Consider the following 25963-nt stretch of genomic DNA (forward strand, 5'->3'; position numbering starts at 1 on the left):
AGAGTAATGCTGGCTCACACAGTCCAGCTTGCATGAAATGAAGGTTTTCAGAGCATTAGGTTTCTATTTTTAAAGAATAGTATTTCAGGAATGACTTTAAACATTCAAGGCAGTTCTGCTAATTTTTCCTGTGAGCAGTAACTGTGCACATTACCTTAGATGTAGAAACTGAAAAAATGCCCTGATTTTTGTGATGTTCCTCTCAGATATAGCATGAGATTAGTTTAACAATTACACCACGAAGGCCTTATTTCTGCACATTGTTCCATGCAAGTGGGTCTGTGGACTTTGTTGGAACTCCACACAGAAAAGCTTTCAGGATTGGGGTCCATCTTTGTATTCCAGAAAAATAAAATGGTTACTTATATGGCAGAAAGAGGCCAGTTTAATACCACAAAGATACCTTGTATTTTACACATTGCATTTATATTATATTTTATAATTCAGAAATAGCTAACTTTGAGGTTAATTTTATATCTTGCTTTTCTTTTTTGAGGTTATAAGAGTTTTCCTCACACCCTTGTGGGAAGTGTAATAACGACATAGAGTTCAGACTGAGTATATGATGATAATTATTTAATAACAGCCATTCTATTAAGGTTTTAATATAAATAACTGAAAATAAAAAAGAAATTCACTGAATAGCATAAATATTGCTGTTTTTCATTGAATAAACATAAATATAATTATTGACTAGATTGTTGGAGAATTACTTTTCCCCACAAATTCAACCAAAAGTAACCATATATTTAAAAACTTTGGGGAAAAAATGTTGAGTAATTTTTTTTAGATGAGGCTTCCTGTTGCTATTATTTACAAGTTTAATAAAACAAGATGTTTTTGGAAGATAATGTGCCTTCCAATGATTTGAAATAGAACTACTAAATGCAGCACACCAGACTATCAGAATATTCTTTAATTAAAATCTTGTTTTTCCAACAGAATTAGCAACAATTGTACCAGTGGTCCACTGGTAAATTACAATCGGTGTAATATGTTTAATTTCTTCACACATTTGTTTCCAATTATTTTTTAGGGTGATACCTCCAAATTGTACATGAAATTCCTTTGTATAACACAGCCATCTTTTCTCTTGTCCTTCCTCTTTTAGTCTTACTGATGTAAAGTAGCGCTGATAAGTAACATGTAATAATTTTCTTCTGTACCATAAGATGCTGATCATTTTTTCCCCTGTGACACTTTTCCTTTTCTTCAATAAAGGCAGAAGTTCTTCACTCTAAAACTTGGGATAGTTGATATTCACCTATCTATAATAAACAGTTTTTCTGTTACGTATTCTTCGATTTGGTGAATATGGCAAATTTTAGGAACTGTATTTTCCTTTATCTGTTAATAATATCAGTGACGGATGAACCCCTGCTTTCCCCCCAATATTTGATAAAGTCCACCTTTGCTAAACTAGGATCAAAATACTTATATTCATATATTGGCTGAAGAGGCAGATTTAATTTCTTTAACATGGAATCTCATATTTTAGGTGTATAATATAAAGTGGAAAAAAGACTTTTTTCCCATTACAGTAGCATCTAGAAGTCCCAAGTAATATCAGATTCCCTTTGTGCTGGGAGCTTTATAAACACACAGTGAAAGACCGGGCTCTGCCTGGAAAATCTTACTATCTAAATAGATCAGACAGACAGCGGGGCAGAGGTGAAATGTCTTGCCCAAAGTCACATAGCAGGTTAGCAGCAGATCTGGGATTAAAACCCAGGTCTTCTCCCAGGCACTTGCTCTATAGTCTATCTGATGCTGTCTTTCTATAGATACGGTATATACTGATTTCCCCCATCCAGCCAGGTCACTTCTTAATTTTGTAATAGTGAGGCAGTCTCATTTAAATATTAATGATAACAATGTTTCATTCTTTAAGGCTGTGGTTCTCTTTGCTGGGCAAGCAGTGGACTGTCTCCATTTCAGACTGCACAGAGAAGCGCAACCAGCAACTCACTAATACACAGCATTATCAAGTTAGCTTCCCAAACACTAACTGAGAACAGCGCAATTCAGCGTATGGTCTTTACTCTTCTTTCCAACCTTGCTATTTCTCATGACTGCAAGGGTGTTATTCAAAAGGTAAGGAGGCAACATTATTTATTTCTATATTTTTTGAGCAACTAGAGAGCTGCAAGGTGCATCACAAAACAAAGACAAGACACATTCCTGGCTCTTGAAGGCAAACAATGTAAAGCCCAATCCAGCAAACACTTGCAGATATGAGTTACTTTGTGTATGTGTGGAGTCCCAAAAATGTGAATGGGGCATGTTTAAATATTTGCAGAATCAGGTCCTACACTCAACGTGACCTAATTAAGAGGGTAGGGGAGGGAAATGATAAAAGATGTCTATCTTAAGATCATGACATGCATATACACTTGGTTATTCTCATAAGCAGTGTAATTCAGGAGTTCTCAAACTTTTCCAAAATAGGGATACATCTTATTCTTCCCTGTTTCCAGCTTCTTTTGCTTTGCTTTGCTTTGCTTTGCTCTGCTCTGCTCTTCAGTGAAGAGTCTGGGGGGTTGTAAAAGAAGCTGGAAGCAAGGAAGACCACCACATGACCATCTAGTGCTCAGTCCATGGAGCACAGTTTAGGATCTGCTTTGTATCTGATGAGAATCTTACTATAAATAGAGTAATAGATATGAGTGACATACTACTTAGTCCATACAGTTGGACAGGCTCTTTCCAAAGAGCATCAGTGCTACTCTTTGCACTGAGCGAAGTTCCATTAAGGATTATTGTGGAGATGGGGGAACCTCAGACTTTAACTATCAAATCCAAACAGGGAGTTGCCTTCTATTGCTGGAAATGGGAGGGGCTGGACGTTCAGCTGTTGTTCCTCTACACTTGCATTATTCTAGACAAATCATGTTACTATTCATACAATAACGTCATATGCATTATTCATAGTAGTAGTAATTTGGCATGTTTATTTTAACACACTTACTAGAAAAGTTTTAAGACTATTTTAAGAAGTTTTCAGTCCACTAAAATTTAAATTCATTTTTGAAAAGGAAAAATCTCTTGAGAGAGACAAAGTGGGTGAGGTAATATCTTTTATTGGATCAACTTCAGTTGGTGAAGGGGATAAACTTTGTAGCATCACAGAGCTCTTCCTCAGGTCTGAAAACGGTAACCAGAGTGTCGCAGCTAAATACAAGGTGGGACAAATTGTTAAACATAAGAGGTTCACACATATTGTAGAAGACCACTTAAAAACGAAGTGGGCACTTAACACTTCTGCAGTCCTAGGACAAAGGAGGGTTTATAGGCAGCAGTGTGTTCCAAATTGCAGTTGGTGAGCCATAAAACCAGCTTTTGTTAAGTTCCTAATTTTTAGTGTCCAGCAGAGTTATGATGAGGGATGTTGCTGTATAGGAAGGTGGCATCCATGATGGCAAAGATGGTGTTCTGAGGAAGTATTGTTGATGTTTCAAAGTTTCTGGAGGAAGTCAGATGTGTCCTGGAGGAAACTGTCCCTTTCTGTTGGTGACTGATTTGATTAAATAACACTTGCTTATTAACCTTCTCTACACCATTCTTGATTTTATAGGCATTATAATATCCTCCCTCAGCAGTCTCTTTTTCTATCTGAGAAGTCCCTGTCTTTTTAATCTCTCGTATGGAATCTGTTCCATACCCTTAATAATTTTTGTTGCCCCTTCTCTGTACTTTTTGCAATTCTAATATATCTTTTTTTTTTTTTTAGCTGGGGTGACCAGAAATGCATGCAGAATTCAAGGTGCTGGTGTGCCATGGATTTATATAGGAGCATTATGATATTTTTTTCTATCTTCTTATTTATCCCTTTCCTACTGGTTCCTAGCATTCTGTTAGCTTTTTTGACTGCTGCTACACATTGAGCAGATGTTTTCAGAGAACCATCCACAATGACTCCAGAATTTCTTTTATGAATGGTAACCACTGATTTTGTATTTAGAGCTGGAATTGTTTTCCAGTGTGCATTACTTTGCATTTGTCAACATTGAATTGCATCTCCCAGGCACCCAGTTTTGTGAGATCCCTTTGTAACTTTTTGCAGGCAAGTTTGGACTTAATATATTGAGTAATTTTGTATCATCTGCAAACTTTGCCACTTAGGAAAAATTATTTCACTAGTAGGGTGCTGAAGCACTGAAATGGGTTACCTAGGAAGGTGTTGGAATCTCCGTCCTTAATGGTTTTTAAGGCCCGGTTTGACAAAGTCCTGGTTGGGATGATTTAGTTGGGGTTGGTCCTGCTTTGAGCAGGGGGTTGGGCTAGATGACCTCCTGAGGTCTCTTCCAACCCTAATCTTCCATGATTCTATGACTTCACTGTTCATTTCTTTTTTCCAGCTCATTTATGTACTTTTTGAACAGCACTGGTCCTAGCTAGGACACACCACGATTTACCTCTATCCATTCTGAAAACTGATTCCTATCCTTTGTTTCCTGTGTTTTAACCAGTTACTGGTCCATGAGAGGACCTTCTCTCTTATCCCATGACTCCTTACTTTGTTAAGAGCCTTTGGTGAGGGACCTTGTCCGAGGCTTTCTGAAAGTCCAAATACCCTTGTCCTCATGTTTGTTGACACCTTCAAAGAATTCTAATAGATTGGTGAGGCATGATTTCCCTTTATCAAAGCCATGTTGACTCTTCACCAACATATGTTGATCTGTATATTTGATAATTCTGTTCTTTACTATAGTTTCAACCAATTTGCCTGATACTGCAATTAGGCTTGCCAGCCTGTAATTTCCAGGATCACCTCTGGAGCACATTTTATAAATTGGCATCACATCATAGTTAGTAGTTCTGCAATTTCATATCTGAGTTCCATGAGAACTCTTGAGTGAATACCATCTGGTCCTGGTGATTTGTTACTGTTTAATTTATCAGTTTGTTCCCAAACCACCTCTGTTGACACCTGAGTCTGGAACAGTTTCTCAGATTTGTCACCTAAAAAGAATGGCTCTGGTGTGGGAATCTCCCTCGCATCCTCTGCAGTGAAGACTGATGCAAATAAATCATTTAGCTTCTCCACAAAGGCCTGGTCTTCCTTGAGTGCTCATTTAGCACCTCAGTGGGCCAGTAGCCCCTTTGATTGTTGGGCAGGATTCCTGCTTCTGATGTACTTCATTTTGCTGATAGTTTTTGTCTTGTGCTAGTTGCTCTTCAAATTCTTTTTTGGCCTACCTAATTATACTTGACTCGCCAGAGTTTATGCTCCTTTCTGCTTTCTTCAATAGGATTTGACTTCCAGTTTTTAAGGGATGTCTTTGTGTCTCTAACCACCTGTCATTTGCCATAATGACATTTTTATGTTTTTTTTGCTGTATTTTTTTATTTTATTTGGGGTATACATATAGTTCGAGCCTCTCTTATGGTGGTTTAAAAATGTTTCCAGGCTGTTTGCGGGTATTTCACTCTTGTGACTGTTCCTTTTAATTTCTGTTTAACTAGCTTCCTCCTTTTTTGTGTAGTTCCCCTTTTTGAAGTTAAATGCTGCTGTGTTGGGTTTCTTTGGTATTTCCCCTCTGCAAGAATGCTACATTTAATTATACCATAATCGCTATTACTGAGAGGTTCACTTACATTCACCTATTTGACCAGATCTCATGCGCCACTTAGGACTAAATTAAAAATTCCCTTGCCTCTTGTGGTTCCAGGACTAGCTGCTCCAAGATGCAGGCATTAATGCTGTCTAGAAATTTTATCTCTGCATCCCACTCTGAGGAGGCATATTCCCAGTCAATATAGGGATAGTTGAAATCCCCCATTATTACTGGATTTTCTTTTTTTGTAGGCTCTCTAGTCTCCCTGAGCATTTCAGAAATCACCATCACCATGCTAGTCAGGTGGTCGGTATTGTACTCCTACTGTTTAACTCTTATTTTTCAACCATGAAATTTCTATCCATAAAGATTCTATGGTACAATTTGATTAATTTAAGATTTTTACTATGTTTAACTCTGTGCTTTCTTTCATGAATAGTGGCACTCCTCCACAAGTGTGACCTGCTCTGTTATTCCTATATATTTTCTTCCATTTTGTTGAATCATGTGGTAATCTCTTGTTCTTCTTCGAGTGATTGCTCCTGTGTCTTCCACAGTAGGTGTGCGTGCTCACCACATGCACCGGTGCCGGAAGTTTTTCCCTTAGCAGTATCCGTAGCCGGGGACCCCTGGAGTGACGCCTGTATATCGCGCTATAAGGGGAGCCACGGGCTCCCCCCACCCTCAGTTCCTTCTTGCTGCCAGTGAAGGTAGTCGGAACTTAGTGCTCCAGCTTCGCTGCAGCCCTTCTTCGCTAGCGGTACCATTCATCGGATCGTTCTCCGTGTTAGCTTGGGCTTGGGGCATGCCCCGCACCCCAGGCTTCAAGTCGTGCGACTCCTGTCGCCGCTCCATGCCCAGGAGCGACCCCCACACTGTGCATCTTTGCTGCCTGGGTGAGACTCATATTAGCAACTGGTGCAAGATCTGTAGGTTGTTCAAACCAAGAACTAAAAAGGAGAGGGACTTCGAGCTCTCCTGATGGAGTCAGCACTGACTCCAACGCCAGTGCGCAGATCGGACTCGGCACCGGCCGACACGTCATCAGTACGTAGCGAGGCCCCTTTGACCAGTTGGCACCGTACTCCTGCCAAGAAACAAGGGAAGAGCTTGGTCTCACAATGCCACTGCGATAAGGAACAGGGGGAGGCTGGTCCTGCGCTGGGCAGCCCTCGATTCCCCCCGGGCTCTAAGGCTCCGACTCATGTGGAGAGGAGCAGCCCAGTACCGTCGACCCAGGCATCTCCACCGGTACGGATGCCGGAGGAGGTGCAGGTGGCGAAAGACATTATGTCCCTGCCTGTCCCGAGCTCGCGATCGGGCACGAGCCCTAGGTCACGAGGCAAACCCCCTTTGGGTACCCACCAGACCTCTCCGAGCAGCCGCAGTTCCCACTCCGAAGATCGCTCCCTGCACCTCTCGGTGCACAGCAGCCGCTCCTCCGACAGCTCCCGGCCACCCTCGCCCAGCCAGACCCTCCGGGCCGCCGTCGGGACGGGAGTCATGGGGACCCTCCATCCCACCTGCCAGCGAGCGGAGGCACTGGGAACGCTCACCTGCTAGACGCGGGTACCGGAGCCACTCTCGACGAGACAGACGTCGCTGCTCCCGTTCCAGCTCCCGCTTGTCTAGGCGCCACGCCAGAGACTCCCCTCGGGGTACCTCGGCGTCAGGACACCAGGCTTCGTACCGCCATCATGGGTACCGAAGCAGTTCATCAAGGGGGTACCGTTCCTCGTCATCGAGGTCCAGATCGCGAGGGAGACGTCACCACAGGCACTGTTCCCATCGCTCCCGTGGCACCAAATGCTGCCACCTCGGCCTCGGCGCCCCTCTTTCCGTCCTCAGGCCGCGCTGCCCCACCGGGACACGTTGTACCATCAAAAAGAACAGGAGTACTTGTGGCACCTTAGAGACTAACCTGTTGTACCATCAGGTACCCAGCAAGGTCAATGGCACGGTACCCCATGGCAAGGACAATGGTGCCAGGAGGCACTGTAGCAGTAGGTACCGACCCAACCTGGGGCCCGTTCGGTCCCCAGAGCGTCCCAGGCTCCATCGGCCTCGTCGGGCCATCCACGGGATAAGTTGACGGACCAGGACTCAGCGGACCCACGACCGGACTCCGACCTGGGTCTCGACGCCCTGGCACCAATCACAGTGCCCGGCTCCGCGCGTGCTGCGTCTCTGGCACTGGACGACGCCATTGTGGCTCCTCCGCCTTTGGTCCCGCAGGAGGACTTCAAGGCACACCAGGACTTGCTGAAGCAGGTGGCATCCAGCCTTCAGCTGCAAGCCGAGGAAATGGAGGGACCGTCTGATTCCCTCGGCACCGGGCTGTGTGGCTCTGCTGCTACACCAAGGGGTTGCCAACATCACCAGTTCCGTGTGGCAAACTCCCGCCTCCTGGGCTCCAATCTCCAAGAAGGCTGAGAGGAAGTACTTTGTGCCGGCAAAGGGTCACAAATACCTTTATTCCCACCCGGCGCCTAACTCACTTGTGGTTGAGTCGGTGAACCACAGGGAGCGCCAAGGCCAACCCGCACCCACCCCTAAGAACAAAGATGCCAGGAGACTTGACTCCTTTGGCAGAAAGATTTATTCGTCAGCTAGTTTTCAGCTGAGAGTAGCCAACCACCAGGCCTTGCTCAGCAGATATGACTTTAACCTGTGGGAGTCCTTGCCTAAGTTTGAGCCCCTTCTTGCAGACAGGGACAGGAAGGACTTCAAGGCTCTGGTGGAAGGACGGGTCGATGGCGGCTAAGGCGGCCCTGCAGGCGGCGGCGTATGCGGCTGATACGGCGGCTCACTCCAGGGCTTCCTCAATCTCCATGCGCCGGGCGTCATAGCTCCTGTTATCGGGTCTGTTGACGGAGGCCCAATCTCTGATAACCAGGACCTCCCATTCAATGGCAAGACGCTTTTCGCGGACCAGACGGACATTAGGCTGCATGGGATGAAAGACTCCCGCACCACCCTGCAGACCTTGGGCCTCTATGTCCCTCCGGCAAAGGACAAGGCCAAATCGCTCCTGGCGGCTCAACCTGCTAGGAACATAAGAACATAAGAACGGCCGTACCGGGTCAGACCAAAGGTCCATCTAACCCAGTATCCTGTCTACCAACAGTGGCCAATGCCAGGTGCCCCAGAGGGAGTGGACCAACAGGCAATGATCAAGTGAACAGATACAAGCCCCCATATAAAAGGCCTAGAGACCAGAAACGCTGGTCTCAGAGGCAGTCCCGCTCTACCCAAGAGCCTGGTCCCCCTAAGGCCAAGAGGCAGGGAAAGGGGCGATTTTGACTGTTGGCAGGGGGGCACCGGGCCTGTTGCCAGGGAGACCCCCTGACCAATAAAGTTTGTGTTCTGCAACCGATTGTCTGCCTTCCTTGGGGCTTGGTCCTACATAACGTCGGACCAGTGGGTCCTCAGCACTATTTCCAAGGGATATGTTTTACAGTTCACTTCTCTGCTGCCAAGCCACCCACTCCCCATCATGGTCCCGGGGGATCCTGAGCATGCCCGCCTCCTAGACCAGGAGGTGGATCAGCTACTCAGCCTTGGGGCGGTGGAACGCGTCCCGACACAGTTCCAGGGCAAGGAGTTCTACTCCCGTTACTTCCTGATCCCCAAGGTGAAAGGGGGTCTCAGACCCATCCTGGACCTGCGTGACCTGAACAGGTTCCTAACCCGTTCCAAGTTCCGCATGGTGTCCCTGGCTTCTATTATCCCCTCCCTAGACTCGGGGGACTGGTACGCTGCCCTGGACCTCCAGAATGCTTATTTCCACATCCACATCTTCGAGGGGCACAGACACTTCCTCAGATTCGTGGTGGGGACGGGGCACTACCAGTTTGCGATCCTCCCCTTTGGCCTGTCCACAGCCCCCAAGGTGTTCGCGAAATGAATGGCAGTGGTGGCGGCATACCTCAGGAAGCAGGAGGTACAAATCTTTCCTTACTTGGACGATTGGCTCCTCAAGGGCGAGTCTCATCCAGAGATGGAGTTCCACGTGCAGCTACTCCTGGCCACCTGCAAAAACCTAGGCCTGGTCATGAACAAGGCCAAATCTACTCTAGTACCAGTCCAGTGCATAGAGTTCATTGGAGCTCTCCTGGACTCCTCCAAGGCTACGGCCTCTCTTCCCCTGGACAGGTTCAAGACCCTAAGGGATCTCATTGCCTCGGTCTCCATGTTCCTGGTGACCACAGTCAGAGCATGCCTCTGGCTCCCGGGACACATGGCGGCGTGCACGTACGTGGTCTGCCATGCCAGACTCTGGATGAGGCCCCTCCAACTATGGCTAGCCTCCCAGTTCTCCCAAGCCTGGGACGGCCTAGACAAGATCCTCACAATCCCGTCCCCGGTATTGGCTTCCTTTCGGTGGTGGTCCCTCCCGAGCAATATGCTACAAGGGGTTCCCTTCAGGGAGGCCAGCCCATCCATTGACCTGATGTCCGATGCCTAGGACCTAGGCTGGGGAGCCTACATGGGAGACGTGCAGACCCAAGAGACGTGGTCGACCCCGAATTTGTCCCTGCACATAAATGTCAGGGAACTCAGGGCGATATGACTGGCATGTATGGTGTTTCTTACGCACCTCCGTGGCAGGGTAGTCAGAGTCTCACGGACAGCACCACCGCCATGTACTACATCAACAAGCAGGGCAGTACTCGTTCCCTAGCCCTATGTTGGGAAGCCCTGACCTTATGGGAATTCTGTATAGCCTACGATATCTCCCTGAGGGCTGCTCACCTCCCAGGCATCCGCAATACGCAAGCGGACCGCCTCAGCAGGGTCTTCTCCCCCCAGTACAAATGGTCGCTCCACTCAGAGGTCGCCCACTGGATCTTCCTAGAGTGGGGAGCTCCCCAGATTGACCTGTTTGCAACCCGCCAGAACCGGCATTGCCCCCGGTTCTGCTCCATGGGAGGGGTGGGAGAAAGCGCGATCTCTGACGCGTTCCTCATGAGCTGGTCAAGCCAGCTCCTATATGCCTTCCCCCCGCTCCCCCTCATCACCAAGGTCCTGGAGAAGGTAAAGGTGGACAAGGCAAGGGTCATTCTAATAGCCCCAGCATGGCCCCGCCAGCACTGGTACGGGCCCCTACTACACCTCTTGGCGCCTCCCCCTCTTCCCCCCCCCCGAGGCCGCTACTGCTCTGCCTGGACCTCCTCTCACAAGCCGGGGGATGCCGCTTCCATCCCAACCTAGCCGCACTCCACCTGACAGCATGGCTGCTCCGTGGCTAAACGAAGAGGAGAACAGGTGTTCGGAGCAGGTTATGCGGATCCTCCTGGAAATCAGGAAGCCGTCCACGCGTCGGACGTACGTGGCGAAGTGGTCCAGATTTACCAGGTGAGTGAGCAAGGAGTTCTCTTCCCCCCCCCGTCCTCCTGCCGCTCCTCTCCAGTTCGTCCTGGACTCCCTTCTGTCCCTTAGGACCGACTGTCTGGCACCAGCCTTGGTCAGGATGCACCTCGCAGCCATATCGGCTTTTCACCCGCTGGTGCAAGGGTGCTCCGTCTTCTCCCACCCTATGACCTCCCGCTTCCTGAAGGGCCTAGACCATTCGTTCCTGTACGCCAGGCCCCCCGTGCCACAATGGGACCTCAACTTGGTCTTGTCATGTCTCACGGGGGCCCCCCTTCGAACCACTAGCCACATGTTCTTGGTCTCACCTCTCGTGAAAGGTGGCCTTCCTCGTGGCGATCACGTCTGCTCGATGTGTCTCGGAACTCAGGGCCTTAACCTCAGAACCCCACTATACGGTTTTCCATAGGGATACGGTCCTGCTTCGCCCACACCTGGCGTTCCTCCCGAAGGTGGCTTCCGCCTTCCATATGGAGCAGAGTATCTTTCTTCCCGTGCTCTGCCCCAAGCCCCACGCCTGTAACGAGGAACGCCGCCTCCATACGCTAGATGTGCGTAGGGCATTGGCTTTTTATCTGGATCGGACTAAGCCATTCTGGAGGTCCTCTCAGCTCTTTGTTGCCTCAGCCGAGCGGGCAAGAGGACAACCTATCTCTACCCAGCGGCTCTCCCGCTGGATTACCTCGTGCATACGCACGTGCTATGACCTGGCATGGATTCCCCCGCCACCTATCATTAAGGCTAACTCTACGAGGAGTCAGGCCTCATCAGCTGCCTATGCCGCCCATGTCCCCATTCAGGACATCTGTAGGGCGGCCACATGCGCCTCAGTTCACATGTTTACTTCGCATTACGTGATCGTCTCCTAGTCTAGGGATGACGCCAGTTCAGCAGGGTGGTACTTCATCCCGAACCATTGTGAATTCCTACCCACCTCCAACAGATACTGCTTGGAATCACCTACTGTGAAATACACAGGAGCAATCACTCGAAGAAGAAAGGACAGTTACCTGTTCCATAACTGGCGTTCTTCGAGATGTGTTGCTCCTGTCTATTCCACACCCTGCCCTCCTTCCCCTCTGTCGGAATTGTCTGGCAAGAAGGAACTGAGGGTGGGGGAAGCCCGTAGCTCCCCTTATAGCGCGATATACAGGCGCCACTCCAGGGTCGCCGTGGGGCTCCCCAGCTATGGATACTGCTAAGGGAAAAACTTCCAGCACCGGTGCACGTGGCAAGCATGCACACCTACTGTGGAATAGACAGGAGCAACACATCTCGAAGAACGCCAGTTACAGAACAGGTAACTGTCCTTTTGAGGTGGTACCTTCTGGAATGTAAGAGGTGCTGGAGGTGGTTCCTCAGTTTTTCTGCAGACCTTCTAGAGAGCTGTTCAGCATATTATTCAGTTGTATGTGGTGGTCAGAGGGTTATAGATGGTGAGCCCTCTGGGGATTATGTTTTATTTCTTGCATTTGCTCAGGAAGTAGATGTCACTCTTAAATTTGGCTTCCTTCTTCATGTTATGGAGTTTCCATTTTAAACAGCAAAATTAAAAGTCTTCCATTGTTGTAGCCATGGTCCCAGGACATGAGACAGACAAGGTGAGTGAGGTAAGATTTTACAGCAGTCAGTATATATTCGAAGAAGCTGTTCATGAGTAAATAAGAAGATAAACTTTTGGTAGTATCATTTGATTTATCTGTCTTTGAGACACTGATAATTAAAAACAAAAATACACTTTTTTGAGAGGATAGCACCTAAATCAAGTACTTTTACACTGTCAGTGGAGTTCTCGTTTAGTTATATAGGTTTAAGGGTTTGTTTTTTTCCCTCCTCATTTCAGGTGTATGCTGAAAAGTTCTAATCTCATTCTTCTGAATTTTGCTTTATTTTGCTAACTTTCATTGTATTAGAGTATAAACTCTTTGGGACAAGGACCTTGTCTTACTATGTACAGAGACTAGCACAGTGAGCCCATGATGCTGACTGGAGCGTCTGGTGGTACTGAAATATAAATAGTCTTTGGCACCGATACTCCAAAAGCTGGTTTGGTGTTTGGTGTTATCTAGTTGTATTTTATTTGATGTCTTTGCAGAGTCCTTTCCAGATTAAGATTATATTATTACTGGTGCTCCTTTTTGATTAAGTTGCTGTGTTCTTAATCTCTCCTTTCTCCAGGTGCTGTCAATGTACAGTACTGCACTTGAAGCTAATTTTTTGTTTGAAAATAATTAGCATAATCGTGTATACAGCTCAGTATATTTAGAAATTAACTATACTGAAACTACTCGTGTATCAGTTTTTCTTTTTCTGGGAAAGTTTTCCTGTTGAAGATCTCTCTCAATCCTTTCATTTTATTTGTCTTTCTTTACTGTTAGAGCAGTTGTCTGTCTAGTGAAAAGATTTGACTGTGGTTTTCTCTCCAGAGTTTATCCTTTGCTTTGACTACAAGGGTTCACTAGTTGAATGATTTCTCCTTCCTCCCTACCATCTGAGTGCTGCTGTCACAGATTGTGCATGTCCTACTGGGGTTGAACTACATTCTCTTGTGAGATAATTAACTCATCACTATTCTACTTCATGTGATCAAAGCCAAGAAGAGTCTATGAAGAAGATAAAAGATGTTTTGGTTTGTTGATTTAACAAATACTATAACGTGTTACCACTTCAGATATGAAAGGAGTGACACACTCAGCTACAGACCTTTCTTAGGGTGGAGACCAACAAGCCAGACCCTCTCTCCCATGCATTGATAGAGTAGGGCTTCCATCTGCTCTAGAGCTCCTTAAAGTGAAAGAGTTTTTTGATACCATGACTAATGCCAGGTCAAGCAAATCAAAGAGTCTCTGGGGCATCTCCAGCACTGAGGAAGCTGTGTTCAGGAGGATGGAGGTTTCATGGCAGCTGCACAGAAAAGAAGGTCAACAAAGATGGTTACTGACAGTGGGAAGAGTGGGCAAGCTCTTTGTTACCTTTGTTTCTAGAACATTAGAGTAGATGATGCACTTTCCTGTAAAGGCCAAGAAGTTCTTGCTCTTTCACCACACTTTATTTTCTTAAATGCTAATCTAACAGCTTTCTTGAATTGTAAGTAAAATGTACATATGTTTTGATGTTTACGTCTACAGATTGAGAGGGTCATGTGAGCCAATGAGCTGAGAATGGGAGAGTGTAACTATTAAAACTGTTTAATTTGACAGATCAAGAAAAACGCCAGTAGTCATTGACATGACAAGAAGCACTTAGTTTTGAAACACTTTTTTTTTTTTGGTATCACAAAATATTGCTGAAAAAATGTTTTGAATAATATGAGAGTAGGAGACTAACAGTGGGAATGTGGGACAGGTGGACCAGTACACTGACTACATGGAGGGTGTGTGTGAAAGCAATATTACTTAGCAATGAAATAATACTGTGCTTTTTCTCTCTTCTGACAGAGTAACTTCTTACAGAACTTTTTGTCTCTGTCATTGCCAAAAGGAGGAAATAAAAGCCTTAGTACACTGGCTAGTCATTGGCTAAAGCTGCTATTGAATATATCCTTTGGAGAAGATGGACAGCAGATGATCATGAAGCTAAATGGCGGTTTAGACCAGCTGCTGGAGATGAGCAAATACAAACACAAGAGTAGTCACCATATAGTCCTTCTTATTCTGCACAACATCTGCTTTAGTCCAAGTAACAAGCCTAAAATACTTGCTAACGGTATATATCCAAATGACATCTAAACTCTCATCCAGATTTTGCACTGTTGTATTTTATTGTAATTTGGGGTACTGACAGAAAATCCAGTATATTGTTTACAAAAGTATTTTTTATTAAGTGAAGTGCTCAATCTTCTAATAAAATTTTGGGAAATTATAAACTGCAAAAACAGGAATAAATATGTTAAAGAAGACTATAGCAAATATATCAGACAGCTAAAATTATTTTTGTTGGTTCTTTTTCGAGTGCTGGTCCCAAGGGGTATCCACTCTGAGTGCACATGTGCTCCATGCACGCCGGGACCAGAAATCCTTCAATAACAATGTCCAGTAGTTGATGCCTTCACCTCGTGCTTTCAATTGAGGGAATAAGGGGTGGCACAGGTCGACCTGCCATTTCCTTTTCTACCACTCCTGGTCTGGGACAGAAACCTCTTGTGTCTATAGCCTTTAGTTTGCTCTAACCTGTGAATACTGTAAATAGTTTAATTATTTTAAAAGTTTTAGCATTTAATTTGTTAGTAGTTTTAGCAGGGAGCAGGGGATGTACACCTCCCCCTCCCCCAGTTATTCCTCCAGTGCTTGGGACACTTTTATGCCCAAGGTCCTTGCTTTGTCTCACCTCTGGTCTTCCCAGTAAGCAATCCACACAAGAGCTGCCTGTACTGGCTGGGGGAATCACACATCCCATCAAAGTGTGAGATCTGCTGTTCTTTCTCCTCTTGCTCTAGGCAGTCTTGGGAGTTTAGACTTTGACAGCATCTGATGGAGCTCTCCATGAGACCTTGATTGGATCCGGGACCCTTCTGCTCTCTGCCTCACTGTCTGGTGCCTCCAGCCTGGCACCAGCACATCCCTTAGCAGGTCCAGAGACTCCATGAATCAGAATCACAAAGAGGGTAAGGAGATACACCCTCAAAAGAAGTCAGACAAAATCAGCTCAGCAGTCCTGGAAGAAGGGAGCTGCTTCTTCCTTTTCCTTTGGGTCCAAGTGCTCTCCCCGCCGCTGCAGGTCCGTGCTGGGGTTGGTGCGGAGAGGCGCCTCTCCCTGTCGCAACTCTGAGCCCCTGCATAGGGCTTAATAGGAAACTGCGCGGCCACGCAGCTTAGATGGAACTTAGGTTGGCACCTGGTCTGCCAGCATCTCAGACCCCTCTAGAGCACCTAGAGGAACAGGTATAGCCAGAGACGCTCATATCGCTGTATCCACCAACAGCTTCTTCATATTCTCTGGGTGAGACAGTGATGCTGGTCTCCCCCTGTCCTCCAGATGACTAAAGGCAGTACCAGGAACTTACACATAAGCTCTTGGACATTCTCCTGTTGACTTCTACCTCCAGAGTGGCACTCCCCATGAATGAAGCTATTTTGGAGGTGTATCCTCTGAGGATATTGAACAAGATCAAACAAATCATCATCATTCTGGTTACACCAGCTTGTCTGAGGCAGGTCCAATACTCTTACCTGATTCATCTCATTTCCGGACTGGCCTTGCTCATCTGTCTTGGGATTCCGGTCTGACACTCTGTCCTGATGTAACCATCATCCAACTCAGAGCTTGGCTCCTCAATGGTTCTCAGGGATAGAGGTTCCATGTTCGACAGAGGTACAACAGGTCCTATTTAATAGAAGAAAGATCTCTACTAGAAATACTTACCTTCAAAAATGGAAGAGATTTCACCATTGGTGTACCTAGCAACAGTGTTCATCAGTTTATTCTTCCCACTCCACTGTTCCTGATTGTGTTGGATTTAAAAAAATCAGGTCTTTCCATGAGTTGTGTCAGAGTTCATTTGGTGGCTATTACAGTCCTTCATTCCCCTGTGCAGGAATTCACATTCTTTTTCAACCCATAATAGGATTCATCAAAGGGTCTGTTACCCTTATTCCACAAATCAGAGAACCTACTCCTGTATGTGATTTGAACTTGGTCCTTAATAGTCTTATCAAACCTTCTTTTGAGCTGATAGCTAAGTGTTCTCTGCTGCACTTATCTATGAAAATGGCATTCTTAGGGGCCATTACTTCTATTCACAGAGTTGGGGAACTAAGAGCATTAATGGCTGATCCCTCGCCACAACTACTACGTTTTACAGTTTTCTTCAAGCGTAAGGTATCACCACATCCCAATTTCATACCTAAAATATCCTCCAATTTTCATATTGACCAAGTTATCCACATTCCTGTGTTTTTTTTTTCCACAAAGCTACAGGGGATTAGAGAGAGAACTGCCCTGCATATCTTGGACATTAGAAGGTTGTTAGCCTTTCATTTGGACAGAACCAAACCATTTATAAAGTCTTCTGGACTTTTTATGTCAGTTACATACAGCTCTAAACGATCCACAATCTCCATCCAAAGACTTTCAAAGTGGGTTTCCAGTTGTATTTTTGCTTGTTACAAGGCTGCCAATATTCAGTTCCACTGGTGAATAATAGCACATTCTACAAGATCCCAAACTACCTCCATGGCAATATTAAAAAATGTAACAATTGAAGTAATTTGCAATGCGGCAACCTGGGCATCAGTGCACACTTTTCCCAAACACTGCTTGCTGGTATGCTCCTCTATGTCAAGTGCTGCTGTTGGAATGGCAGTATTAGATCCAGCTTTGAATCCCCCTCCTCCTTCCCGGGATGCTGCCCAGGAGTAGCCTGAAGTGAAGCAGATATAGGGACAATAATCTGAGAAGGAGAGGTTATTCACTTTGTGCAGTAACTGGAGTTCCTTGAGATGTGTCCCTCTATGGATGCTCCATTATTCACCCTCCTTCCCCTTTGCTTCGGAGTTTTATCTCAAGGGACTTTGTGGTAGAGAAGGAGTTGAGGGGGGTTTGCCCACACAGTTCTCTATATCCTAGTGACAGGACACGATGATCTCTGGAGCCCATGCACAGGTCAAACAGGCACTGAAATAAAAAATATCTGATCAAAGGCACATGGGGTGCACATGCACCTATAGGGATACACATCTCGAAGATTTCCAGTTATCGCACAGAGTGAGTATCCTCCCCTTATCCTGGATTATCTTCTCTCCATAGTCATCGGGCCTGTCCATCAACTCATTGAGGGTACCTTTAGCAGCTATTAATGCCTTTCATCATCTGATAGAGAACTGCTCAGTTTTCAGCCAGCTCACAATTGTAAGGTACTTAAAAGGCATTGTCAGAACATTCCTGTCGGTATCAAGACCTACTCCTGCTTTAGATCTAAACCTTGTACTATCAGCATTTATTAACCCATCATTTGAATCCTTGGCCTCCTGCTCCTATTTACACTTACCAGTGAAGAGGGTCTTCCTGACAGCTATCACCACAGCCAGGAGGGTGTGTGTGCTCTGAGCCCTTATGGCAGACCCATCTTATACGATCTCTCATAAAGAAAAAGTATCCCTCAGATTGCATCCCAAGTTTATCCCCAAAGATCCTTCTGACTTTCACTTGAAGAAGACGATTCAGCTACCTCTATTTTACCTGAAACCTCTCCACACTAGGGAAGACCGAAAACTCCATTCTGTAGATGTACACAGAGCTCCAGTGTTCTGTCTAGGCAGATCTTGAGAAGATCTCTGAGGTTATTTGTCTGCATTGCTGAGCAATGAATGGAGAGGCAATATCTTCCCAAAGGGCCTCAAGATGAATTTCCAATGGCATTATCCTCTATCAGCTTGCAGACGCCCTTCCTCCTCAGTCTGTCAAGTCTCATTCTACCAGAATTCAAGCCTCTCTAGGAAAACTGTAGGGTGGCAACTAGGGGCTCCATTCACACACTTATCAGGCTCTATGCTCTGATTCAAGCCTTGGCTGAGGATGCTTCGGTTCAGCAATCCTAAAAAGTATTGTGCACCTACCTTGTCAGTAAGCACTGCTTGGGAGTTACCCACAGTGAATATGCATAGGCACCAGCTGAGACAGTTACCTTATAGTAACTGGAGTTCCTCATGATGGGTGATCCTTGTAGGTATTCACGACCCATCCTCCTTCCCCTCTGCTCAGCTCAGATGATTCATGGTAGAGTAGGAACTGGAGAGGGAGATGATCTGTGCCACCCCTCATTTGAAAGCAGAGGAGTTGAATGATGGACACATGGACTAATGGACACTGCTTTTGAATAATTTCTGGTCCTAAGTGCACAGAGTGCATGTGCATCCATAGTGAATGCCCAAAGAGACCACACATCTGAAAGAATTTCAGTTCCTATAAGGTAAGTAAATTCCCTTTATTCTGAGATCGTGCTATTTTGAAATTACAGTAATATAACTTGAATGAGAATGTTTTAACTTGACACTTAAATGGGAGACCATGCCTGCCTTTTAAAAGGAAGTGAGGAGGAGCCCTGTGCATCAAACGCTTAACTTTTAAATAATCTGGCTTAGAAATACAATTTAAAAAAAGAAGCTTATGAGTTAGTTATGAATGCTATCTTTCAATTGTACAAAACCTAGACTATGCAGATTCCCTATACCCCCCAGAAATCTGTGCCTCTTACGTCAAGTCATGCCACTTTTCTCCAGATATACCAGGGGTTCCCAAACTTGGTTGCTGGCTTGTTCCGGGTAAGCTCCTGGCAGTCCACAAGACTCTTCGTTTACCTGAGCGTCCGCAGGTACGGCCGCTCGCTGCTCCCAGTGGCCATGGTTCGCCGTTCCTTGCCAATGGGACCTATGGGAAGCGGCACGGCACGGCCACCGCTTCCCGCAGCTCCCATTGGCTGGGAACGGCAAACCGTGGCCGCTGTGAGCGGCCGTACCTGCAGACGCTCAGGTAAACAAAGAGTCTCGTGGCCCACCAGGGGCTTACCCTGAACAAGCTGCGAACCAAGTTTGGGAAGCCTGAGAGATAATGATCTACTCATGTACTATAGGGATGAGTATGGCATAAATGCTTACTGTAGTGAGATAGAAAACTCTCTTTCGTAGTTTGTAGAGGCCAAGACTACTTAGACAGGATGCTCCACTCTTCCCTAATGAAGTTCCCAGTAGCTTCCAACTGATGCTGTTCTCAAAATTTTCCAGATCTTTGTTGAGGGTCTTTGATAAATAATCATTACTCAACTCCATAGTCTACCCAATGCATTTGTATTGTGGAGTGAGCAGTCAGATATGTTGAACAAGTAGACCAGATTGCTTTCATTCCACTGAAAGCCCAGAGGTAAACTTTGGAGATGAGAGCATCTGAGAAGGTTAAGGCAAAAAATGTGACAATAGTGAAATCAAGCAGGTGGTAACCACTGTAAAAATTGGCAGAATGTCTTAATTCTACCCCATTGTACTGGTAGTGATACTGTATATATGCCTATCAGGTGTTCTTAAAACAGCTTAATATATAGTATCTCTTATGTGGTTCAATATTTATGTGCAACAGTCAGCTATGCACATTGGAGTGGCTATAATTTAAAACGTCCATTCTTTTATGGCTTAATCTTAATTTTTAGTATAGACTATATTTTGCTGCTTATATTTATTAACATTATTTTATAATGCTTACAAGTATGCTAGGTACTTATTCATATTAAACTAACTGATTATATAAATTTTGCATTTGTTGTCCCATAACAATATTTATCATGGAAATAGAGACAAATTGCCAGAATAAGAACATTTTATAGGTGGAAATCTGTCATAATGTGTTTTGCTAGTCTTTGTGTATGCTTTTGTTTTCTTCATTAGATAAAGCTATTGCAGTACTATCTGCCTGTTTAGAAAGTGACAGCCTCACTGCTCAGAGAATAGGAGCAGCTGCACTTTGGTCTTTGCTCCACAATTATCAGAAGGTTAGTATTTGGAAAATGCTTCCAATTAAAAATAAATAAATAAAAAACTTAACCTGCAGTAGTAATAGTTATATCCTTATAACATTTTTGCAATAATGTTGATTTACTATAAGATAGCTGTCCTGTAAAATGTATCCTCTATGTACAATTATAAAATTAGGCCCCAATTCTGCAACTTGTTCAGCCTGGGCAGACACCCATGCCTGGGCAGATCCCATTGAAATGAATGAAGCTCCATGCAGATGTAGGGATCCACTTCCAAAGAACAAGTTGCAGGATTGGGGCCTTAATAAATAAATCAAAAACCTACTCACTGGACGAATCAAATACTTTAAAATTATTTTTAATTAAAATTAAATCACTAGTTTTCCTTTAAGAAGAGAGATACAAAGGAGAGACAAATTATTTTTCGCATCAACCTAAGTAACATGATAGTGTTTTTGTAAGTTATCATGTAGCTTCTGAGATATGCTGATTATAATATGACATTTTTATTGCTTTAGAAGTCACACAATAAATGCCTTTTTGTACTGTGCTTTTTTTACCATGAAGTTTGCAAGAATGTCACTTGTGTTTGCCAATTTAATATTCCAAGCAATACTTGCTGACACCCCAAGCCATGGCTTGGGAAATGGGTTCCATTATTGCTGCAATTCATTGCTTGCCTGTTTATTTTTCACAAATGCAGTATACATGACGGTATAATCACTTGTTGCACTGTTAAATTCTTGAATGCTATATTCTGTTGGCTTGCTGCCAAAAAATAGCTGTGGGTTGAAGACATAGCCTGATTTTAAGAGCATCAGCATGTGGGAATAAATGTAGTTATTGGATTATTCTTATTTGTGCTACAGGCAAAAGTGACTTTGAAGAATCCATCAATAAAGAGAAGAGTAGATGAGGCTTATTCTTTAGTGAAGAAAAGTAAGTTATTGGAAAATTTAGTTTCCATCTCAAAGGAGTAACAGCCAATTCTGTAATTTTTCTGTGAAAAGATATCATTAATACACTATACTGCTCTGCAGTACAACAGAAAGGAAGCATTTTGTTGTGTTGTAAGTTTTTTCTAAAATTTTGGGTTCTGCTTGATGATCCTTTTAAATCCACATGTGCTTTGCTGTTCGGCATCTTTTTCCAAAATAAAATAAAAAAAACCTTCTGGTGACAAATTGTAAATAAGATTTGTGTGGTGGTAATTGCTAAGGATTAGTCTGCGAGATGCATTTGATTGTGCTGGCAGCAAAATGATTTTGTTGCCACAGACTTTCTCTGTGCTAAAACCTTGTATTTTGGTGATAAGAACCACTGCCCAGTTAGAACTGACCTCACTTAACCTTGCTGAACTCAGCTACGCAGGAAAGACCAGACTACTGTGCTATCCTGACAGTATTGCTCTGTAAATTGGCTGTTTTTTACTTTGACTTTTTAAAAGCATGCTGACTGCTTTAAGAAATTGCAGTTAGCTATCATTTGGACAACGTTTACATAATAGATAACTGTACTTGCAAGCAGTCCAAAAAAAGATCAAAAGCATCTCTAATTGGACATTTCTCTGAGCAGCACTGTGGAGTGGGGTTGTAGCTACAGTAGCTAATATGTGGGCATGTTCGTTCTGCTCATTTTCATCGGGAACCTGCTCCTGCAAAGACTTACGTGCATGCTTACCTTTAAGCACCCAAGAACTCCTAGTGAGTTCAGTCAGTCTGTACGTGCTCTTCAGTACACACACACATCATTGCGCAAATGGGGCTAAATTGCCATATTTGTTTACAAGACAGAGTGGCCAGCAAATGGCTACTAAATTCAGATGATTTTTGTTTTATTTTGGAGTAGATTAGCCCTGGTTAGATGGATTTTTGCCAGCATATCTGATGACCATCCTGTGTTAGGAAATACATTTTAAGTTCTATATAATGAATGTACAATGGTTTTCTTTCCACTCATTTGTGTGTTGTGTTCTGTTTGTACTGTTCCAGCTTATTCATTCAATAGGTTAAAAGTACTTGCGATTGGAATGTCTTGTTTGCCTGGCAAAATCATTGTACTTTACAGTACTTTGTACGTCCATAGAGCTATATAAAAACAGCATATGCTGCTGGGAAAGCTTTCATGACTTTACAAGGCTGAGCAGGCTTCCAACTAGGGGAGTGAGTGGGAATGTACTGGTTGGGGCACCTTAGAAATCCTTTCAGAGTACAGGAGACTCGACTTCTGAAATGCATCAGTAGCCTTGTTTTAGCCTTGTCCCTTCCCCACTCTACCCTGCGCTCTGGAGGAGTTGTAGTAGAAGCATAGTCTTATTCGTGCTGAGGCAACTGCCAAGGATACACTGGTTAGAGCCTGAGCAAAGACTCGTTTGCCTTCCTTGTCCCAGTTGATTGGAAATTTCCAAGGGTATTGTATTAGTAAATGTTTTGTAATGTCTTTTTTGTAGAAACAAAGACAGCAATATGAAATGCCAGTACAGGATATTGCTGTAAAATATTTGAGGGGAACGCGACTGCCAATTTGTTGTGCAGATTATAAAATGTGCGCTTTAGCAAGAGGCTCTTGAGTCTGTGGGTTTGATGTAACCTTTGAAATCCTAGTATGTGAAATATTGAAAGGTAACAGAAAAGCTCTGAAGTCTTGTTTGTTTTTTTTTCCTCTTTAGCTCTTTCACAGCCAGAAGGAAACCAGCTAAAAGCCTATCACTTAAAATGTCTAGAGAATCTAGTGAGACTTCTCAATAGTTAATGACTGTTGGTGCGTTCTCATGATGAAGGTGGATTGCTTACTCCATGGAAGACTGGAATTTAAAGAAAAGATTTCTAACGCTGCAATTTGTGGAGGCATCGTGTCACAGAAAAAATTTACTACGTCTTTGGGAAGGGAGTTGATCACCTAACACCAAAGAAATAATATAGATTATGGTTGAAACAGCATATACTGTATTCCCAATGGGAAATTGTGGTGATACTGCATCTGGGAAATGCAAAAGGAAAATGAGAACATGGGGGTAGGGGGAGAGGAGGAAAGGGTATGAGAAATTAATAATTTTATTAAATTATGTGTTGAAATTATTACTGGAAAATATTAGTGGTTGGTTTGAGCCCATCTAAATAAAGTTTTTTTTATTAAAATAAATTTTAGTTGTGGATCATAATTTATAGATGAGTGTAAAACATGAAAAAGGAAGGAATGCAACTACTCACTTAAGAGGGGTGTGTGAATTTTTACATCTGCTATGCTGAGATACCCTGGTATATCATCATAATTAGGCATCGAACAGCAAGAGTAAATCTTAATTCTTCTTCAAGTGCTTGCACATATCTATTCCAATTAGATGTGTGCACGCTATGTGCACAGTCGTCAGAATGTTTTTCCTCTAGCAGCACCCGTTGGGTCAGCTGTGGAGCCCCCTAGAGTAGCACCTCCATGGCGCTCAATATATGACCTCAGTTCCTTCTTACAGCCCATGACAGTCGTTGGAACTGTGGCTTGCTTTCGCAAGTGCTCCCCTAGTTCTTCTATAGTTCAGTGTGTATAGTTTTCTTAGTTTCATAGTTTATAGCTTATAGTTAAGGCTACAATTTGGTCACGGAGGTCGCGGAAGTCACAGAATCTGTGACTTCAGTCTGCAGCCGCTGGGAACTCCAGGGTACCCCCACCTCCCATGGGGGCCCGGAGCTGCGGGGTATCCCTGCCGCCACCGGTGGTGGTGGGGAATCCCCCAGCTGTTCCCCAGCTGCCGGGGCTGCGGGCACTATGGGGGAATCCCCTGGCAGCTCCCCAGCCTCCACAGCTCCCTAGCCACTGCAAGAGGTAGGGAATCCCCTGCAGCTCCCTAGCCGCCACAGGTAGGGGTCTCTCCCAGCCACAGGGCAGGATCGGCAGCTCCCAGCCACAGGAAGGCAGGGTGCTGGACCCCCCTCCCTCCCCATTTCGTCATGGACATGTTTAGTAAAGGTCAGGGACAGGTCACAGCTTCTGTGAATTTTCGTTAATTGCCCGTGACCTGTCCTTGACTTTTACTAAAAACATCCATAACAAAATCATAGCCTTACTTATAGTTATTTTGTTAGTGTATAGGAGTGGGGGGGGGGTTTCTTCCCCACCGCAACTTTCCTGTTTCCCTTCGGATTCGGGGCATGCCTTGATCCCAAGGATTTAAGCCCTGCAAGTTTTCCCACAAGCCCATGCCAACGGGCGACCCCCACGACTCTTGCCTCAAGTGTCTGTAGGAAGCACACCAGGCTGACAAGATTTGAAGAGTTCTGTCCCAGAACTTAGAAGGAGTGGGACTTTAGTTTAAAACAGCTCCTCCTGGAGGTGGCTCTGAAACCTCAGCCCACCTCGGCACGGCAGGATCCGGCGCAGAGTTCTGTGCAGAGCGCTCTGGCCTCTATAAGAGAAGCAGTGCCAAGGAAGGACTCTGGGCATAGAGACCATCGGCACCGTCACTCCCTGGCACCAAAGCCAGTGAAGACTGCAAGGTGTACCGGTCTCATTCCCCGGTGCCACAGAAGCAGCACTGGAAACAGGACAGGGACTGACCCCCTACACCAAGGTCTGCTGCCCTGGAAGCCACCATTGGGTGCATCCTACAGAGGAGTACCTGGCGCCAAAGGTTCATGAGCCGGCACCGTCAACTTCGGCCCCGCAGAACAAACGAGAGAGGCAGGGGCAGCAGGGTCCTACCCCCAAATCAAAGGAGTCTAAGCGACTAGTCCTTTTCTGATGCAAGGTCTATTCGACCAGGGCTTTAGAACTCAGTATTGCCTACCAGCAGGCAATCCTGAGCAGGTACAGCTTCAACTCCTGGAACTCCATGCTAAAATTCAGGGACCTGGTACCCGCCAAGTCCAGGGAGGAGTTTGGGGCTACTGTTGAAGAGGGCAAAGCAGTGGCACGGACCTTGTTACAGGCCACACTGGACGCTGTGGACTCGGCGGCGCGCACTTTGTCCTCTGGCATCGGCATGAGGCGTAGCTCATGGCTCCAGGCCTCGGGGCTGCCACCCGAGATGCAACAGACCCTCCAGGACCTCCCATTTCATGGGGTGGGCCTGTTTGTGGAGCAAACTGACTCCAAGCTGCATAGCCTTAAAGACTGTAGGGCTACGCTGAAGTCACTAGGGGTGCATACCCCAGCCACTTTGCGGAAACACTAAACCTCAGCCCTCACAGTGCCTCTACCAGCCATGCCCTAGACAGATCTTCTTTAGGTAGCATGGCAGGAACGGCAGGCGCAAGCTGTCTCAGCCCTCATCTAACCAGGGCCAGGCGCGCACTTCCTCAGGCTCTAAGCAGGTCTTTTGAAGGTGCTCCCGGGGATGACGTCCCAGCCATTGGACCGGATCCTCATCCCTGCTTCCTGAATAGTTTATCCCACTTCTACCATGCTTTGTCCTAAATAACATCGAATGCTGGGTTCTTCGCACGGTAGAAGTGGTATATTCTCTCCAATTCTGCTCCTCCCCTCCCTTCCACCCCACTTCCCTGTCCCTCTTCAGGGACCCTTCTCACGAGCACCTCCTTGCGCAGGAGGTGCAGACACTCCTCGCCGCAAGGGCAGT

At 45.3% G+C, this 25963-nt stretch overlaps 1 protein-coding gene across 5 annotated transcripts in view; it reads left to right on the forward strand.

Moving 5' to 3' along the window:
- The window catches only part of RTTN (rotatin), a 163385-nt gene extending 139859 nt beyond the window's left edge, over positions 1 to 23526 (forward strand). For 3 of the 5 annotated variants that reach the window (XM_034762536.1, XM_034762537.1, XM_034762538.1), the window contains exons 45-49: positions 1892 to 2094; positions 14369 to 14636; positions 20303 to 20406; positions 21261 to 21330; positions 23060 to 23526. In XM_034762536.1, the coding sequence (XP_034618427.1) occupies positions 1892 to 2094; positions 14369 to 14636; positions 20303 to 20406; positions 21261 to 21330; positions 23060 to 23142 (728 nt within the window). In that variant the 3' untranslated portion in view covers positions 23143 to 23526. Of the gene's footprint in view, positions 1 to 1891; positions 2095 to 14368; positions 14637 to 20302; positions 20407 to 21260; positions 21331 to 23059 lie in introns of those variants that run through there. The other 2 variants (XM_034762539.1, XM_034762540.1) reach the window with 2 other exon arrangements.
- The last annotated feature ends 2437 nt before the right edge of the window (positions 23527 to 25963 follow it).

Source organism: Trachemys scripta, chromosome 2 (genome assembly GCF_013100865.1).
Source record: "Trachemys scripta elegans isolate TJP31775 chromosome 2, CAS_Tse_1.0, whole genome shotgun sequence".
NCBI classification, from domain to species: Eukaryota; Metazoa; Chordata; order Testudines; family Emydidae; genus Trachemys; species Trachemys scripta.